Source organism: Struthio camelus, chromosome Z (assembly GCF_040807025.1).
Source record: "Struthio camelus isolate bStrCam1 chromosome Z, bStrCam1.hap1, whole genome shotgun sequence".
NCBI classification, from domain to species: Eukaryota; Metazoa; Chordata; class Aves; order Struthioniformes; family Struthionidae; genus Struthio; species Struthio camelus.
Window position 1 is genome coordinate 41,379,636 of NC_090982.1, and position 20,476 is coordinate 41,400,111.

At 40.1% G+C, this 20,476-nt stretch overlaps 1 protein-coding gene and 2 long non-coding RNA genes across 3 annotated transcripts in view; 1 reads left to right on the top strand and 2 right to left on the bottom strand.

Moving 5' to 3' along the window:
- Positions 1-13,261, top strand: part of LOC138064417 (uncharacterized) — a 100,820-nt gene extending 87,559 nt beyond the window's left edge. Inside the window, exons 3-6 of the long non-coding RNA XR_011137665.1 lie at positions 7,449-7,522; positions 7,858-8,004; positions 12,932-13,088; positions 13,164-13,261. This is a non-coding gene — a long non-coding RNA (uncharacterized lncRNA). The remainder of the gene's footprint in view (positions 1-7,448; positions 7,523-7,857; positions 8,005-12,931; positions 13,089-13,163) is intronic.
- Positions 13,262-15,531: 2,270 nt separating this feature from the next.
- The window catches only part of LOC138064421 (uncharacterized), an 11,733-nt gene continuing 6,788 nt past the window's right edge, over positions 15,532-20,476 (bottom strand). Inside the window, exons 2-3 of the long non-coding RNA XR_011137670.1 lie at positions 15,693-15,722; positions 15,532-15,566 (exon numbers count right to left, since the gene is read on the bottom strand). This is a non-coding gene — a long non-coding RNA (uncharacterized lncRNA). The remainder of the gene's footprint in view (positions 15,567-15,692; positions 15,723-20,476) is intronic.
- The window catches only part of LOC138064665 (uncharacterized), a 5,116-nt gene continuing 452 nt past the window's right edge, over positions 15,813-20,476 (bottom strand). Inside the window, 2 exon segments of the mRNA XM_068928315.1 lie at positions 15,813-17,526; positions 20,384-20,476. The exon segment at positions 20,384-20,476 is cut by the window's right edge and continues 452 nt beyond it. Of these exon segments, the coding sequence (XP_068784416.1) occupies positions 16,078-17,460 (1,383 nt within the window). The 5' untranslated portion in view covers positions 17,461-17,526; positions 20,384-20,476 and the 3' untranslated portion in view covers positions 15,813-16,077.

The window sequence follows — 20,476 nt, forward strand, 5'->3', positions numbered from 1 at the left end:
GCGTAAACAGGTTTCTCTAGCAATGGCTTCTGCTAGTTGTAACTAGACAAGATATTTGCGAAAAACCTCATGCTACTAGGTGAATTAGCTGTTGAGAGGCAATTAGTTGCAGCATCACACTAGATATCAAGGTGAGCCCAAGCAAGCTAGTGTCCTTTGTTTCTAAGGGCCCTAGAGATTTCAAGATCTGGGTACAATAAGCCTCAGTCCAAGCTTTTAATAGTGTGGGCAAAAGGCAAGTTAGATATCATCTGCACTTAACGTACAGCAGTTTGTTACTGCCATTGGCATGAACTCCGAAGTACTTTACTTTTCAGTCATATTGTAGCCTGGAGGGAGAGGCGTACTTCCCAGTTCAAGTTGATCTGATCTCTATACAAATGTTTTAGCTTTTCATAACAAGTACACAATGTTACAAGTGAGACATCATTTTCAATTAAATGTAAAAAATTTGTAGATACAGAATTTAGAAAAGGAAATGCCAAAAATAACCTGAGTACATAGTGCTTTTAATGTTATCTTTTTAATAGCTGCTTCCTCAGTAAGCCAGTTTTAAAGTCTTAATTATCATCAGTTCTATCTGTTTAAGAAAATAGAGGGTTTACTGTATTCATAAGTAATTCATATCACAATGATTTTGTAAAAACAGAGCCATTAACCATTTACAGAACTACATGAAATTAATGTTCTTAACTTAAAATCAAATCAAAGTGACCCAGAATCGATTTTCAAAAAGCCTATATTTCATTACTACTCTGGCAAAATCCATCCAAAAAATCAAGTTGATTTGAAGCTGTGATAAAGTTCCCTGCAGTGCTTCTACATTTAAATTCATGAAAATGTCATTAAGAGCTAGAACTTGTTCAAAGTGCCAGAAGTCCTTTAAGAATGTCTCATGCTAAAGATGCAATAACTAAGAAGGTCCCAGCTTTCCCACAAAGTTCCCTCATTTTTATTAATTCAGAAAAAAATTGGCAGGTCTTCTCCAGAGATATAAAACACAATCTAATAACAAAAATAGAAGGATTAAGTTAGCTCAATTTAGTGAAAAATGATAACTCATGGAGAATGAAATTGAGTTCCAGAAGTCTAGAACTCAGGTAATTCAAAGTTAAGGTTACTATAGCCACCCCTGCGAAGAGCTTTATCGCTATTTATCGCTTGATCGCATTATTGAAGAGTATTGTTTCTGTTTGGAAATACTGTGGGGAACGAGAGCAGCAGGTCAGGTGAAAGCTATAGGCAAGACGGGAAACATCATAACCAGCAACGATGCTATTCGTTCTTGGTAGCATTGCCTCATTCCATTTTTATCTCATTCAAGTAGGAACATTCCTACCGTTTCTGGCAACAGTTACCTGTTTCTTTTATTTTCACATTTTGCCTCGTCTCTCTCATTCATGTATTCCTCTCCTCTGCCCCGTAGTGTAGCCACTCTTTAAACTTCACAGTGCAGCACAGGCCACATAAATCTCTGTGGAACCGCCTGACAAATCCACCTGCAAAGTCATTAGTTTAACTCCCAGGAAGTTGGCATAAATGAGGACGAGAAGGTCAAATTTACTGCAAAATTTGTTAGCCTGAAAGAGTGGTCATCTCAAACCCATGCATTCCTTGTGGAATCTTCTAGAAAAAAAGCAGAGCCTCTTGGAAGGATCAGCTTTTATGGGACTGTCATGATACAGTGGTGGCTCAGCTTACGAATTCAAGCCCCAGTTCAGGAAAGCACTGAAGTATGCTTTTGGAGATGCTAGTAGGCGTTTTCTAGTCAATAAGTTTACTAACAGAGGTGTGCTTTGCTGAATCCCCAAACATACAATATTACAACTAATACATGTGGAAGACAATTTTTTTTTAAATAACTCCTCCTAGGAGGAATGGAAATAAATATTTTGCTGTGGAATGAGGCATACCAGGTCCTTTCAATGAATTTACCAGTGTTCATGAAAGGGAGCAAAAGCACCATCGAGGTTGACTTGAGACCTGGGAATCCAGCAGTTTTTGTAAGGTAGGAAGTAAAATTATTAGAGCTAATGTCTTTTTTCTTGAGTCATTATGAAAATAGATGTCGCGTGTAGCTTGATACCATTGTGATGCTGCTTCAGACTCTGAATCCTTTCTGTTCATAGTCTAAAGATGCCAGAAGTCCCAGTTTTTAAACAGAACACAAAGATGATATACTGAAAATACTGCTCGTATTCAGTTCTAAAGAAACAGTACTAATAAGAAAAATAAGGGAAGAAAGTCCTTTGTTAGGCATTGGTAGCTCCTTTACTGTGTTGGGTTTTTTTTTTTTTTTCCTTTTCCCCCCCCCCTCCCTTCCAGTGCAGTGAATTCTCCCTTTTCCTCCAAAGGGTAATCTTTAATATCTTATTGATGTGAAGTGTATTACATTACTCTTAAAAATTTTAAAGCCATAGACATCTCTTTTCTAATTATTTTTCTCCAGCTGTGATGCACTAACGATGTGCATTCACAGCTTCTCCGCAGACAGCTTAACCACTGGGATTCCAATACATTTATTAAATACGACATTTCAGGTATAATAATTTAAAATTACAAATTTTAACCATTTTTAGATTGCAGTGAGATTTTGTGCATGTCCCACAGCTGTGCTTTGTAGCGAGAATGAACCAAAATCACACATAAAGTAAGCAGTGCAACATACCTTGGCATAATGAGATGTTCTTGTGATCAAATTCTTCTTAGTTCACCCATGTATCATCACTGGACTTAATGCAAAGGTGCCAGACTCACTGCATTAGTAACTGAGGATTATATATATATCCTCATATATATCCTTATAATTTGAAGCAATCTTTAACTATGGGAAAGCCATCAGATTTATTTCTGCCGCAGAAGCGCTGTCTCCTTGACACAGCTGTTGAGGCAAAACTGGATGCACCATCTTTTCCCCAGACTTGACTTTTTTTCCCCATGAACTTGTGTTCTTAAACTCTCCATGATTATATTTTATGTAAGCATACTTGAGTTTCAACTGTTTCATTGGTAGGTCCTGTAAGAAAATACATAAAGATATTTTAGGAAAGCGTAATATTTTACTTTAGCTTTGTATATCTTTATTTGATGAGTGATCTTCCAGTAAGTGTCTTGTATCAAAATTCTTACCCACTCTGCGAGATTCCCCAACAGAGGATATTTGAATCAAACCAGAATTCTTACCAAAAAAATAAAAAAAACATACACTTTGGTCTCTTCCCCAAAGAGACTATTAGATCCAATTTAAATCTCAAGACCCTGCACGTTGTGCTCATGTTTATGTATACCATATGTTGTGATGTTTGCATGAAAAAATAATTACATAAGCATCTGATTATTAATCTTTAGCATATTCACCAAAGGGAAGAAAATAAGCCTTAATTCATTAAACATATGCTCAAGTGCTTTCCTGGATCAAGTCTTTACTTGCTAAGGACAGACAGAAAATGCCATCGAGTCCGAACAGCATGCTTTTCTGCTGCTTATGAAAACCTGGGTATCTATTGTGTCAGATAAAGTAGGCTCAGACTAGAGTATAAAAACAATTATTAGCCAGCGAAAGAGACAAGATGGTTGAGAAAACAACCGTCTAGGCCATGAGAGCTGGCCCGTGCAGTACCATTTCATACACGTTTCATTCCAGGGTGGATAGATAGAGCAACGATTAGAGCACTTACCTGGGAGTGCTTACGTACTGCTAAGGTATATAAGTACCTGGATCTCATTCATCCTGTTCCCAGTGACTGCTGTGACTACAACACTATCCTAACATCTCTCTCTCTTTTTCCCTCCACCTGTCTCTGTGCATGTCCCTCTCTCATAGACACACCTGGCAGAAGATGCACACCTGCATGTTTATCTGACTTTTGCAGGAACGCATGGTTCCCTTCCTTATTTACTGAGCAAAGACTTTGAAACAATAATCAGAAATTACCATTAAAATTAAATAAATAGAAAGGCTATAAACTGACACAAACAGATTTTTTTTTTAAAGCATATATTGCAATACTCTTCACCAGCAATGCAGATCTGGAAAATCGGTTTACCAACTTTAGCTTCTGTGCCTATTGCCATTTTAAGGAGCTTATCTTCTTGACCACTGATAGCAAACAAATGAGCAAATAGTCTGTGCCAGTGTCAGGCTAGTCATTTTATTGTATAAAGCAGATGCTTTCTCTATAAGTATTACAATAATAAGTATGTCAAAGAAAATACTCTATGAAAACATCATTGTTTATAGAGGGCAGAGTTCTTGAAATATTTAAAAAAAAAAAAAAAAAAGAGGTCAGAACCATTTACATCTGGCCATAAACACTGTAACTCTCCATTTTAAGTCAGATCCCAACATAAACATAAAAAGATAATCGTAATTAAAACATAACCATAAAGACCTCTGTTGTAACAGACATGCCCTCACTTCTGTCTGGTTGTCTCACATATTCTTAGCCTTGAACACATGTATATGCAACGAACTGTTTTATTTTTAAACATACGGACAGTAGCTCATTGAGACAAATTTTCAAGAAAAATCAGCAGTAGCAGATGATATTTTGAAAAAATATTTCTAACTTATTGACATCAGAATTTGGCAGTCTGAATTTGTCAGTGGGGAATAGGTTTTAAAGCAAGCTTATATAAAGAGATAACCTGAAGGTTGTGTCGCTAATACAAGCAACATAAACAAGCCCTTCTCCCTCCAAAACAACAAACCAACCCATGGCTGTCCTTTTTCCACAAATGAATGGTAGCTGCTACACTTAATCGTGTGAATAATTTGAAATTAGAAAATAAACAAGACAACACCGTCAAGAAGACTTCTTAGCATGCTATTTCTCAGCCCATCAGTTACTCCAGAGCACATGAAAAGATAAGTCTTTTAAGTATGTCCACAGTATTCTTGGGGAGAAAGGTCATCTCCACATCAATTGAAACCAATAATAGATGTTTTAGCTTGCATCACCCTTCTGCCAGCAGCAAGATCTCTCTCTTCACTTCTAACCTTTTACTTTTAAGTTCCACTCACCTCCTAAACCACCACCTCCTCTGAGGAAGCTCATTAGGACTTGAGTCCTTCGGTGCGCAGAGTGATTGCAGTACTGCTGTGCAAGTGCAAGACTGCTTGGCATACCGGCAGAAATCATGCTCAAAATCTAAATAGATCTAAACAAAATCTAAAAGGAAGCAGATATTACTAGTACAGAATTATTATTATTATGAAAAAGCACAGCAATGCTTTAAATTCACAGGTCAGTACCTGAAATCTATCATAAGTTTGAAGCAGTGGTTACAAAACCTTTTAGTCATCAAAATATCTATTTCATGCAGATTTTTATTGGGAAGAGTTAATAAGTATTATCCCAGTTCTAGTTCCAGATTGTTTCAATTTCCATTCACAATCCACCCAAAGAAAAATTCCTGCTCTGTGAAATAGCTGAAACTCTTCCCTGGCACGGCAAGATGTTTATCTGGTCTTTCAACATTAAGTGGCAGCATGAGCTGCATACTCTTCTTGCTCCCTGCCCCTGCTCTTTTTGCTGTTCTACCTCTTTGTTTACTCCAAGTAGATCAAGCGAACCAGCCCACTCAAAACCAACACCAATAAAAACCCAACCATCAAGATCTAGAGAAGCAGGATCACACAAGCTAAGGCCAAAAATGAGAGAGTTTTACTCCCCTGCATCCTCCTCCAAATCTCCAGACCAGACCGATATGTTAAAATTCACATGTAGATTTAAGTTTCAATTAAATAACATTTTTGACAGGAGAAGAAAAGTTGAGTAAATATTTTAGTAAATTTAAGTTTTTTTTTTTATACAGTTTTTTAAAAGCCATCTCTGTGAGGTTACTGAGTTTCACTAAAAAGCTTTTGAGAAAATACTCCCCACTACGCTTTCAAGAGGTACTTTCATGATGATGTTAAGAAAAATAAGAATAATCATAACAGTCTCTGTTGTGACAACTGATCTTTGGGAAAGGATCTGTAGTCTGGGGGGAAGCCCTCTGAACGAGAGCGGGAAAGTAATAACGTGCCAAGGCTGAAGAACAGAGCAAAGAAAAGGAATGAGTTTTCAGTCCACAAGTGAGGGAGTTGAGACAAGTGTTTGTGTCTCGTGTACCCTTGAGGTACATATTAGATGAGGAAATATGTGTTGAGCTTGAAGTTTTGTACAGACAGAAAAATGACATTTATACAGTTTGGTTATTATAAGTCACACTGAGTATATAAATTTTTTGTTATGCTAGTGTAAAGCTATATAGAAGGTATATTAAAACGTAGGCAGTTGGGCCCAATGGTGTTATGCTGTTCTGCCAGGGATAACAGCGTACGTTCATTTATCTTGGTTGCCTGTAACACCAAACCACGTGTATTTAAGAGGCTTGTGAGTATTCAGAAAGAAGGAAAAATCATTTACCTGCATTTGAAAAAATCAGGAGGACTAAGATTAACAGGAGAGAAAGTGTGAATAAAAGAGTACAGATAAACCTGGTTCTCCTTTTAATATACAGAATAAAGACTGTATTGGTAATTTTTGCTGAGGAAATATACAGTTCTAAATAAGTACATGAGGATGGAATATTTATTTCCGTTTGTATTTCACTGGCCTCAATGGAGTCCGTACTGAATGAGACTTTCAGACTCATTAACAGAGACTCTCGTGGAACTGGCAAGACGGGTGAAGACTGCCATTAGTAGCCCCACAGTGTACTGTCATAACACATAACATATTTTCAAGTAAATCATCTAGAAATCATCTTAATTCATTAACAATTAGAAAATCTAGGCACTTCATATATAAGCTTCCTTTCTGTAAAAAATTTTGGCCACAAATGCCAGTATTTATTTGGACATGAGCGCAATGTAGCGTAAGCAATTAGATGTGCACACATTTGCATCACACCCTTTCAGAATGTTTTCAGCTTTCTAAGCTATTTAATTGACATTAATTAAACTGAGTGGAGCAATTTTTTTCATCTTACTCAGAGGTGAGAGCAATAAGAACTTAACTAAAAAGATGGGACAAAGAATTTTTTTCTAAACTCCTTACATTTGATGATAAATATTTTGGTTAGGAGAAAATACTTTTTCAAGTTTGTCAACCCTCTAAAGAAGATATTTGATGTAACATGCCGGAGCAGTACTAAATAACATTTTCCCTTTGCCATTTCACTGGGCTGTTGAAGGTCTTTCATGAGGCACCAGAGGTTCATGATCTCTTGATACAGGTTTGTAAAGAGTTAATATAATACCCGTAGCTGCAATGGATGCAGTACTGCCAGACTGCACTGTCAGAAAGTGCTGTCACTCAGATTTGTCAAAAGAACAATGCCTCAAGTATGTGTTTCTCTATGTGCTTTCACACAATGATGAATCGCTCTTCAGTGCCTGGTCAATTTTTTTTTTTTTTAATAGCCTTACCACTGTTTACTTTTTGTTCTTTGTTTTCCAGATTCAGTGAAACACTTTGATAAGTGTAGATCATCAAGCAGAATATATAGAAATCTAACTGATATCAGAGCATAAGTAAGTACTTGAGCGTTTTGTTTAGTAAGTACCAGCTACCAGTAGCTTAAAGGCCTTTTAGAACTCAGAATTGCAAGTTACCTCCATGCACTGGGGTGGTTAGTTGTCATCGCTCAGGGACACCATACACTAACACTATGCTTCTACTGAAGCTGCTTTCTGCAGGTTTTCATTTTCTTCCCCTTTTGACCTACCTGGTCATTATAATGCTAAGCATTTCTATGCAGAATTTTCTTTTTTTTTTTTTCTTTCCTGAAAAGGTAGAAGGCTAAAAAGGCTTGAAAGCATCAGTGAGAAACAAATAAAACAAATGCTCTTAATCTTTTCACTTGCAGAATGGACCTGGCCTGAACACTGACATTCCAAATGGAAGGAAAAAGAAGAGAGTTGGAGAAACCAATGCAGATCATACCCACCTCGGTCACACGTGGAACAGCTCTGATGAGGTCTTCTTGGGATGCTACAGCATTATTTTGGGACTGGTGAGGAAGAGAACCTTTTACAATGGTGGTATGCAAATCCAGCACACACTGAGAGGTGGGGTTGGGGGGGCAGATTTCTTTAAAAACCTGAAAGATGAAGAATAGGGAAAGGATCATAGAGTCCTTGATTTGCAACACTCTGCAATATACAAAGTGACTCAAGAATATACAATTTAAACAGTAAAGACAATTCAGAAAGAAGCACAGGAAGAGGAATTGTGAAACTTTTAATGGTCACATAACATGCAATCCTAATAGGGAGGAGATAGCCAATAAAGCAGTAATTAGTGAGAGGGAAATGATTCAGCCTTTCAAGAAAACTCAGTGGTGGAAAGAGGCTTAGGTCAAGGTGGAGCAACATCTCTCTCTTTGTCCCGTTATCTAACTCATCTCGATGATGTTTCATATATTCTGATGGCCATTTTTAAAATATGGTTTTGGGAAAGTAGCTAATATATCTGTTGCCTAGAAACTAAGATACTAAGAAAAGAACTACATTAACAAATTTTTGCTTTGATTGTCTCGTTAGTCTCATAAACTCCAAATGTTGCCATTTCAAGACAGGCTTTCCGTGACTCACTGTGAGACAGAAAAGTTCCCTGCTTTTGTAAGACACTATGTTTAATAGAAATAGCACAATTTGTTCCTACAGCTCAAAATAATTCATGAAGCAAAGGAGTCATTAAAAAGAGAATAACATTTGTGGCCAATGACGATACAAACGGCTATGATAAGAGTGCATTTAATATCAGATAGTATAGTTACTAATGAAGTCTTTAGGCTATTCAGGGGAGAAATACCTTTTCATTCCATAACACAGTTATTACAGTGGGCCTCTGATCCCCCTATAGACAATATGCTGTTGTATAATAATAAGCAGCAAGAAAACTTATTAACACTTGACCTCAGAAATTCAGTACTACAAGAAAATGCATTTTCACAAGACAGTGACATAAAAATTTAAGGCTCTCCAATTCAAAGAAGGAAGATTTAATGCCCACAATTAAAATGTCTCAAGTACATTTAGGAGCAGTAGATTCTGTGCTTTCTTTAGATGAATCAGTTACATGCCAAAACTAAAAAAAGCTATGCACCAGATTTTTAACCAACTTTGACGCAACTACCCGTAATACTTGCATGCGTGTGAGACACGCAGACACTAAATATGCATGAAATTTGCAACATAATCTTACCATATATTGTACTATATATTCTTAACATCAAAAAGAATCTGAGGGAAGAGGCAACAGGAAAGTGCACAGCTGTATTGAAGAGTTTTGAAAAGAGGAACAAGAGCTTAAGTCATGAGAGCGAGAAAGGAAGTGCCTAACTTGGATGGCTTTAGGTGAGAAGATACTGGAGACGGGCTATTTTTATGGTATTGATGGCACTAATGAACCATACAGCACTTCTGTTATGACGTACTTCTGCTGGTTTGTTCTAGCTGAGGATCTTCTTTGATGTCCTCTACACACAGAGAGATTCTGTGCTTGACAAAGCATAGCAGCATATAACAGGATAAGCAGAAACGCTTGTATTTATTCAAAATTAATGAATTCATAGACGAAACACTTGACAGCACACACATCAGATTTGAAGGCCTCCTTGAGGGCCTTAAAAAAAAAAAAAGGAAAGGAAGAAAAGTCTACTTACCAGAATACATGCTGATTACTGAATGAGCAACTCTGTATTATGTCCGAGTCATTCCTCAATATGTCAGAAATCCATGTCACCATCCTTTATTTTTATAAAATTCTGACAGCTGCCTTAATAAATCTCTGCTCTATAGCAACTAGAAATGAGAACTAGAGGAAAATAAGCAAATTTGTGATTCTATTTGAATTTCTTTATTACATATGAAAAAATAATATCTGTGAGTGAAAAGTCTTCAGCTTTTTAACACCAGTTTTCAGTCATCTCATATCTTTGTTCTTCACCTTATATGACTATGTTGTTCAAGTCTAACTTAGAATTATAATAGACTGCTTCAAAGACCACTGCAGCAGCTGCATTCCTGATTCTTGAGGTTTCCTAAAGTTATTCATTAAAGAAATACATCTGATTATCTAAATGTTTTTAACACATTAGAATGCTTTTAGATTCTGTTAATCTTACCGTAAGAGTTTTAATCATTCACAAAGACAAAGTCTAAATGCCAAAAAACCCTCAAAAACACGTACAGGTCCAAATAATGACAATAAAAATGTGTGGACCATTATTAAATTGATAAAACATGGAAACTAGCCTTTGCAGAAACTGATCTGAAAATATCATAAATATATCCATTTGAGATATAGAGATGAACATGCTATTCCTGTTATTTTAGTTGCAGTGCGCTTGTGAAAAGCATTACCAAATTTTATGAAACAGATATTGGTGAAACTAATGCACAAGAGGATAAGCCGAGAGCATAAAGCACAAGAATTGGACAAGAAGAAGAAGAAATATGTGTTAGTATTGCAAAATTCATGCCGGACGTTATATTAAATAACTGAGATATAGCAATTACTATCAAAAAAAAAGTCAGCTCTGTTTCTGTGGGCAGGTAGGAACAGTAGAGAGGCCTCACAGGGACTGCTTCCTGCATTCACGTCTCAGAACCAGAACACAGCAGCTGTTTTAGTATAAATGTAGGGTTCTGAAACTATTTCTTAATTGGCTTTCTTAGTCTTAGTGCTATATGCCAGAGAGCTTACTATGATGCTGTTAAGATCAGCAGTCCAATTCATAACTTTGAATCTTTGCATTGCACATCTAAGATCAAAATATAAGAATATACTGCTTCAACTGTATAGTTAGTTTCATTTTTTAAAACAAAAAAGCTTAACTGATGTATCACTCTTTACCAACTGAGGTTTTGAATTTAGCTTTTCCCAGTACATCAGTTAACACATAAATCAATAAATACGTAAAACACGTCAAGTATGTGGCTACCAGCTTGGATTATTTCCAGTGAAACATGGCCTTTATGCATGAGGTTTCCTGTTCAGTGATCAGTGCTGTATGTCTTATTCAGGTCTTTACAAGCTTAGCAGCAACAAAAATCACAGATACCCGCTCTTGACAATCCATGTATCTCATTAAAATCTTTGTTTTTGAAGTACTGAAAATTGACAGTCAAGTGCTCTCCGCAGCTGGGTCAGGGTACACTAATTTAGCTTCCCTGTTTACACAGGCATGACATTTTCTGAGTTTTTAAAATTCTACAGAGCGCAATTCTGCACAGAAATTAATTTCATTCACTGTACTGAGAACATCTGACAGAAACAAAGGTAACATTGTGCAGAGTAGATGCTTGGAGCACATTAAAAATGTATGCGTCTGATCAAACTTGCGACACTTTGATAGTGGAATGAGTCATTTTATACACAGATTGCAATAAGGGCCTATACAGGGAGCTGGTAAATATATATTTTACACTGCATACTGACTAGAGTTAGAAGCCAAGAAATAATGAAAATTCAAGAGAAGAATGCACCAATATGAAATCCTTTGTCATATATGAATAAAATATAGAACTGAATTTTTAATTAAAAAAAGAGTAAGGGAATGAACCCCACAGTCTTTAAAGGAAACAGGTAACTGAAGGTCTACCCATTAAACAAAAACAACAACATTACTGGAATTATTTTTGAGAAGAAAAGAAAGCTTAGTTTTTGGATCAGCTCTTTATTCCATTCTGCCTACTGGTCTGTTCCTCTGCAATAGGGTCACCTACCTAATTTGCTTTCTTGCGACACACTCTTGGTCATACATGAGAATGAAGCCAATCTTAGAAGAAAGTTTTTGACTTAGCACAAATCAATGTAGTTTAGCATAATCAATTTAGTTCAGCTCGATGGGATTGCATACATTTGTCAAGAAAGACTAATAAAGCCCTCAGCAGAAAGTTCATGTAGGTCTTGAGACCATTTTCATGGACAACGTAATACAGAAATATCACTATACAAGAAACATAATTCATCATTCCCATTTCAAGTATGAAAGTGTATATGAAAGCTGTAAGGTTACGATAATGCGTTACGCTAGACCCTGGACTGTGGATGCCTATGTTTATCATTGTACGTAACAGAGAGAGGCTCTGGGTTTTACTCTGCAGATTCAGATATGTTATGTTTCAAAATAAGGCTGCTCTCTGGCCTGAAAAAGCATTGATAATCTTCTACGATGAAGTGATACAGTCTTCTGTTTTCAATGCTAGTAGCATTATTTCTCATAAATAATGCTTAAAGGAACACCATTGCAACACATTAAAAAAAAAAAAAAAACAGAGTCAGAGGGGATTGACATCTAATTGTGTCAGTAGATTGAGACTGCATATGCACCCTTGGGTCATCAATGAGCAAGTAATGTCTGAACATCTTTAATGCTATTGTAGAGGAAGAAGTTCTCCCCCAGAAACAGAAACAAAATATTTAAATATTGAGCATAAGTAGAGGTGCCTTGCCTGTTCTTTATGTAAAGGAATTCTTATTGATTTTAATGATATTATTTGAGTGACATGTATTTGCATGAGTATTTGTAGATTATGGCTATAAAAAAGGGAGAAGTCTGAAAAAAAAAACCCACCTTCAGATATAAATTGTATAATAATATGAAGAAAGATAGTTGTTTCAGAACCAGATTTCTCATGTTTAATGCCATTTGAAATCATGACAAGAGTTATTGCCAAAATTTTAGCTGTACTGTGTCACAATATAAAAATTTATTAGCATTCATGTAATTCTGAAGACACCTGAAGTGTCCTAACAGCCTTTAATCTTCATCTTTTCTTTTGTTAAAATTCAAATTAAAATGCTATCCTAACGCTAAGGAAGAAGAGGAAAAAAAATAGAAAGCTATCTAACATTCCTCAACATTATGACAGTCAATTTATGCTTGTTTTATGCTGTTTTCTATAACTGTACGTTAATCCCCTCAACACCAGAGTCCCAGACAAACAAGCGGAGTTGCAAGGTACCTGACACAACACCTCATACTGGAGAGGATGTGAAGAGACAGGGCTAGAGCAGTGTTGGAGGACTGAAGTTGGTGCAGTACTACTTCAAGAAGTCCTGCCAGCTTTAACATCAACATTGCTTAAGGTTTGCAAACAAAAATTCTTCCACTGAGCCAATCTTTTCCGTGCATCTGAAGGTATTTTTCCCTCTTTTTTTCAGCGACAATGAGTGTGACCTAGATTACCAGCTGTACTACTGAAAATAGTTTTTTCTATTATGTGTCCCTGTGAATGTAAACTTTAAAGACTACCGTGTGTGTTAAGTAAGTATGCACTGTGAAATATAAACAACCTTGCTTCTTTCAAGTGCACTCTTCAGAATTTTCTTACATCTCTGAATTCCTCTTTTCTAGCATTTATATTAAGAATAATGAAAATCAAATGTTTCAAAGCATTTATAGAAAGAGACCTCTATATTTAATCTAAGTGTTAAGCTATTGCTCATTTACAGATAATTTCAGGTTGCAGTGCTGAGTCTGATTTCCCAGTTTTCCTTCTGCCACTAGTGCAAATACTTCTAGATAAATTCTGGAAATGACTGTTTTGTAGTGGTAGGTACAGTAGGTGCAAAACTCAGTAGCGCTAATGGCAGGACCTCTAAACCTGCCAGTGCCATTGTGTGAAAGGTTCATTGTTCCTTAGAGATGGCCCCATGTTGGTAATACCAATAAATGCTTGATTAAAATTCTACATAACAGGGATTTTACGGTTCCTCTGTTTTTTCCTCATCTTGTTGATGTATATTCTTACTTGTGTGATCTTCATCAAACTTCTCTATTGTCTCAATTCTGACATCACACTACCAATCTTTGTGATAGACAGTCACTTCTGTAATGAGGAACGCTGTAATCCAAAACATCGAAATATTGTAAGATGACAAGAGGTCAGGAAGTATTACATAAAAAGGAAACTGATCTTATAACTCAGAATCTGAAACTGCTGAGCACTCCCCCTCATTCCATCCATCTCCTCCGTAACTACTTAGGCATTACAATTTTTCCTTTCTGTACTCTAGGACATAAGAAACTGTAGGCTACATCATGCAGAAACAATATGGTGATGAGATTCTAAGGAAGCCACCAGAAGAACTTCAACTGAAAGTTAAAGGCTGAAATATGCGAGGTGTGAGGCGAGATGAGCCAAATGATACAGAACAAAGTTGCTTTACAGGCACGGATATAAGACAGCTTCAGCCTCCCTTACGAATTCCTATCTCCCTTCTACATCACGCAGCATTTTGAATTTGCTCTCGCTCTTCATATCTATGCAAAAGATAAGGACAGCACTGATTCCCTGGCTGCATTAGCCAGCCTATTCATTCTTGATGTTCACAATCCCGTGTCACGGGTTTACCCTGACAAGGAACACAGTACAGGTGTCTGATACCACACAGCATACTAGTCTCTCCATTTCACCTTCCAGCTGCCACTAGAGTTTGGGACAAGGCATGTTCAGTATCAGGAAAGTCTTTTGCGTTTTGAAGGAGCAGGCTGAAAATGAGATCCAGATAGGCCGTTCTGCAGAAGGAGTGCCAAAATCTGAGGCTATCTGAGATGACTTTTTCAGTTTACTTTCAAATGTTCAAGCACATACTTGCAACAGTCCTCTCTAAATGGAAGTATAAAGGCCATATTAGCACGTATTAGAAGCATGGCCACACAGAATATAAAACGCATGATTCCTTCCTGTTTTATACATGGTTTGTTCACAAAGGACATATGCATCGATTATTCTCCATGCAAAAACATCAGAGGCTATTTAGGATACTTCTAACGTTAAGATGTTATAACATTTTATTGGGATAGAATAAGGAAAAAAAATGACAGAGAGTAACGAGTTCAAATAATTACATTCACGACTCAAATCAGCCCTGTATATTAATATGCCCCCATATATCCCCTCATATTCAAGTTCAGAAATTTACAGAACACCAATACATACACGTGCATATTCAGTACTCAGATTTTCCAAAACTGAGTCAAAACTATTTTTTCCAAATCAAGTCATTCGTCACCTAACGAGTTACTTTTGTAGACCAGCTAGACAGCCTTCAAAGAGAAACAAGCAGCATTTCTTCCACCTATTTATTCTGCTGTTATTTCTGTTACTCCAAATAGATTGAGTCAAACTTTTCACATTCTTAAAGCTAATTTTTTTCCTCAGAAAATGCCTCCTCAAACTAAACTTCTAGCTTAGATGAGAAGTGCTACCATATTAATTACAGTTACACAAATAGATTATGCTATACTACGTGGAACTTCTTTTATTAAGCAGGCTAACAGCACAGGAAAAACTAGCTTTAGCATAAGAATCTTTAATTTCTGCATTTGCATTTTTGTTTGTTAGAGTGGTATACTTTTTAAAAATATATATGCTTTAAAGGCTCTTACCCCAGTACGTATTTGTTTCGATCCCTTTTTTTTTTTTGCAGAAGAGCCTCATCATAGACATTTCACGTTTTCTTTGCAGGCATTCATATCAACGCTGGCAAATGAAAACAAAATGCATCTGTTCATATTCCTTATCCCTGTGGCTCTAGTTCTTCATCCTCAAGTTTTTCATCCTACAATGTTACCAGAGTGTCGTTACCATGTTTGCTGAGGTGGAGAGAGGTGGGCTGAGTATGGAACAAAACTTGAAGATTCGAGAAGTTTAACAAAAGAATGTGAAATGATTTACATGTACTCACAGAAAGCAATGTTGTTTCAAGAAATGATATCTACAAGACAGAAACCAGGGAAAAATAAATTAATGTAGATGCATTCATATAGAAATTCTGTCGGAAGCAACGGGAGACATGCTCATCCGATGATGATCACAAGCCTCAGTTTATTTGCACCTTTTCATGACTTATATAATAGAGTTAATTAGCTCATACATATTGCAACAGCCAAGCTCCTTATAGGTTGCTAACATTAGTTACTTATCATGCCCGACAGCCAGATGCGGTCAGCCTGTTTGTACCGGCATTTTTGCTGATACAAAACCTAGCCTCAACCCCACATCCGCTCAACCAGACACTTCCCCAAATCCACGCGACCCAGGCGCGTTTCACATTGCCTCCTGACACACAGTTACATCCAAGCAGTTCTTGCAGCCGTGTCTTCATGTCTCTCGTCACGTAGCCGACTTCCCAAAATACCTTCCACACGTCCCCCGCTTTCTTGTAGTAGGGCATAGTTAATCTGTACTTTGGCAAGTAAGCGCAAAAACAGCTTGCGAAGGTAGGAAATTAAGCAAGGTAATATCAGCAAAAGTAGCAGTAGCATAAGTCCTACATTTATGCCGTACATGAGCAAGGTTTTGAGCCAGGGGCCAATGCCAAGAGAAGTGAGCCAGCTGTCCAATGGGTTATTGAGGACCTTAATGTCCTTGGTGTGATCTTTGAGTCATTGCAGTTGTTTATGAACAGACTCAGAATTAGAGGATAGATTGAAGCAGTACATACCTTCGAATTCCGTACAACCATGGCCGTGTGCCAATAGCAAAAAATTAATGGCAGCTCTATTCTGGAGGACCTGATGTTGCAGGTTCTCCATATCTTGTGCCAATTCACTAAGGACCTGAGTCGTCACGTTGGATTGTTTCACCATCCAGCAAGCGAGTTTGCTGATAGTACGGAGTGCATGAGTAGTACCCACCCCGGGGACTATGGAGGCAAACAAATTAGCTGTGGGCACCCAGAGTTCGACTTGATCGCTGCAGTCGGGAGTAAGTGCAGATAGGGTTCTCTTTTCACGGTGAGTCTTGTTGAACAAGAGGTGTGACATCACGGTAACATTTGGCATGAAAAGGGTCAATTTTCCTAGGTAGCACGGGCCCCCGTGGGCATGCCTTGGAATTCCCTGCCAGGCCCGATCCCCACAAATTAAATAGGTATTACGAGGTAATGCTTTTGCACTGTCATTAGCCCAAACCTTTACATCTCTCGGTCCCCATCCGTAGGTTCTATAGGGACCGCACATGTATGTTTTATTCCAAAAGGGGTAGCTCCTGGGAGTAAGCCAAAACGTGGGATCGTCCACACCCCACCTAAAGTTGCCCAATTCAATGCATCCCGACTCATTTGCCGAACTATTTAGCATTCGGCTTCCCAGGAGCCTGATCTCCTGGGGGTCCCACGGTATAGTTTTGTTCAGAGCTGCCAAGAGTCTTGCTGTACATTCACTATCAGTAAGGTGGCCATCACATCGGCCGGTGGACAACATAGCAAAATCGGATACATTAAACCCAGGTATACCCACCAGGCATGTGCGAAAAGGGTCAGTAGCCGACGCTAAAGCCAGACAGAAGGAAGTGGTATGCGTTTTCGTAGCCCATGTTAGCCACACATTTGGAGGGGAAGCAAAGTAGAAGGCAGAGCTGGTAAGGCACAGTGTTATAAGGCAACAACCGCGAAGCCATATTGGCACTCTCCCCCTATTCGGACCCTTTAGCTGTTGGAGGGTCAGCTGCATCAGACACTGCCGTAGCGAAAGGATCGAGAGCAGGTTTCGTCCACTTCGCAGGTACCCACAACGGACCTGTCGGGGCAGAAACACAAAGATAGCCCCTTCCCCAAAACAGAACCCTTGCAGGCAACACTGTCCATTCAAACCGTTGATCTGGACCCTCTCTGTTGAGGGAGGGCAAAGTGAACGCAAATCGCTTCCGATCCTGAGGGTGCAGGTCGATGGTAAAGAAGCAGTCCTTCAAATCGATGATCAGCAGGGACCAATGTTCAGGAATCATGGCTGGGTTAGGCAACCCTGGTTGTAAGGCACCCATGGGCTCCATTTGCTTGTTGATTTCCCTCAAATCATGTAGCAGTCGATATTTGCCCGATTTCTTCTTTATGACAAATATTGGGGAGTTCCATGGACTAGTGGATAGACGTAAATGGCCTTGTTGGAATTGCTCGTTTACTAATTGATGAGCATGAAACAGACTTTCCCGTTTTAGTGGCCATTGCTTAACCCATACCGGTGTGTTGGTAGTCCAGGTAATGGGAATTGGGAAAGTCCAAGCAATGGCTAAAAGGCTAAAGGGTGTTCATTCGTGAGCACAACCCCTAATTGAGCGAGTATATCTCTGCCGATTAGGCACTGCACCGTTGGTGGTAGTTGTACCACAGAAAACACAGCAGAAACTTGTCGCCCCTCTAGTTTTACTTTCAATGTAGGTGTTCGTTGCGCAAACGTCATGCCCCCAACTCCGGTGACCGTAGTGTTTGATGGAAACAGGGGCCATCCCTGGGGCCACTGTGACGGGGCGATTATGCTAGAGTCTGCGCCAGTATCCAAAAGAGCCATAAGAGTCACTTGTTGATCATTATAGGCAAGTTCAACTTTATGTCTAGGTCGATCATTTAGAGTCAAGGTCAGGAGAGTCAGTCCCCCGGAGGAACCGAATCCTTGTCCCCCCCGGTCCTTGTTGGTTACCGAGGGTATTTCCTTTGTAAGTTGTTCCAACGGGATTAATTGAGCAATACGTTGTCCTTTGGTTATCCGTATGGGTGGAAAAGGAGTGTGCAGCATTATCATTATTTCTCCGGTATAATCAGCGTCAATGACGCCAGGTAGAACAAAGAGTCCCAACATTGATGCTGATGATCGGCCGAGCAACAATGCCCCCACAAACTTGTTTTGAATCATGACAGGACCGTACACCCCAGTAGGAATGCGATGGGGCTGAGTGGTCAGGAGGCTAATGTCTACAGCGGATGCCAGGTCAAGTCCGAGACTCCCTCTCGTTGCTGGTCTGAGCTGGGAAGTTGTGTAACAGCTACTTGTGTCTGTGCGCGGCTGCTCCGACTCGCGCTCCCACTGAAGTTTCCCGAACGGCGACGGCAAGCACCAATGTTGTGGCTGTCTGAACGACCTCTAGCACACCAGACACCAGACGCGGTACATTCCTTCCGGACATGACCCGGGAGCCCGCAGCGGTAGCATTTCACTCGGGGGAAACTTCGCCCCACATTCTGCCGGGTGGCCACTGACGCTTGGAGAGGTGCAAGAGCTGCTAAGACCTGCGTCTGAGACGTCCTAGCCTGTTCCTGTAACCCGACACCTAGTTGCTTAATGGCTTCCACTACCAGGGCCTGGGGTCCAATAGGTACCTGGGCCAACCTTTCCAATGCCTCCTCAATCGTCCAATTGGCACTGAGGGTGCTCAGAATGTTACGAGTAGTAGTATTACAATTTTGTAGGGCGCACTGCTTCAGCAAGGCGCCCCGCATGTACTCAGGAACCCCAGCTCTCTCTATAGCTGCTGCAGCCTTATCGATAAAGGCTCCAAACGTCTCATCTCTACCTTGTTTAATGCCCATGTACACTGGTACACCACCGGGCTCCTTAACACGATCAATGGCACGGCGCACCAACTGCATCGCCTCCCGTAACTTATCGGGGCCCAGCAGGGCCTGCGCCTCGGTGCGGAGGAATGGGCCGATGCCCATAAGTTCCTCCACCGTCACGCCGTGTAAGGGGTCGCCCGGCTGTCGTTGGCAAGCCACCGACTCGTGAACCAAGCTCTGCCAATGGGCATTAAACAACAATTGTTGATGCTGAGTAAAAATCAACCGAATTATCCCTCTGCAATCCGCGGGCAGGAGTATCTGCGTGCTCCAAATGTAGTCAAGCATTTGCCTCACTGGTTCACTGTGGGTCCCAAACTGACTGACAGTCGCCCGCAATTGCGACAACAGTTTCCAATCTAGGGCGGTTATCACTGCCTGCACGCCGCCCCCCGGAGCAGCCTGGAAGGCGACGGGGCAGGCAAGCTGCTCCGCCGCCTGCAGCACATCCGCGTCCCCCCGTTCCAGACTCTCCCTGGCGAGCGCAGCCCAGGCCTCCCGACGGTCCTTAGCCATGGCATCAGCCAAGTCGGCTTCCGCCCCCGGGGGCGGCTCCGGGGGAGGGGGGGCCGAAGCCGCATTCTCGTCAGGGGCCGAGCCCGCAGGAGCCGACTCGCCAGGAGGAGGAGAAGGAGGGGAGGGAGGGGGGGGGAGGGGAGGGGGTAAATAGACAGTAGACGTACTCGGGGGTAAGGGAATATCTCGTGGCCAATCCGTGCCATAAGTCTTATTTTTTTCATGTGCGGCAGAGACCTGCTCTGCCGCCCGCTGCTCAGCCTGGTACTGCAGCAACTCATTATGGACGGCCCTCCAGGTTTTACCCAACTTTTTGGCCAACTTATCTCCATCAATCGCAGCCTCCCAGAGCTTATCACCCAGCTTACGCCACTCGGACAACTCATGGACTGTATGAGGATTCAGAAAACAGCCCTGGGAGTGTCCGTAGGCCAGTAAACCAGGAAGCTCTTTTTGGAGGTCCAGCCCCTTAACTTGCCTCTTTTGCAGGAAGCTGGTAAAAAGGTTATACGCTGCTTGCCTCTGCATACCTGATTCACGTCAGCGCTGTTGCAGCTCTCCAAGGTCTCGGCAGCGCGTATCAGCCGGGTACGCCGATGCGAACGCCCGGGGCTCGACACAGT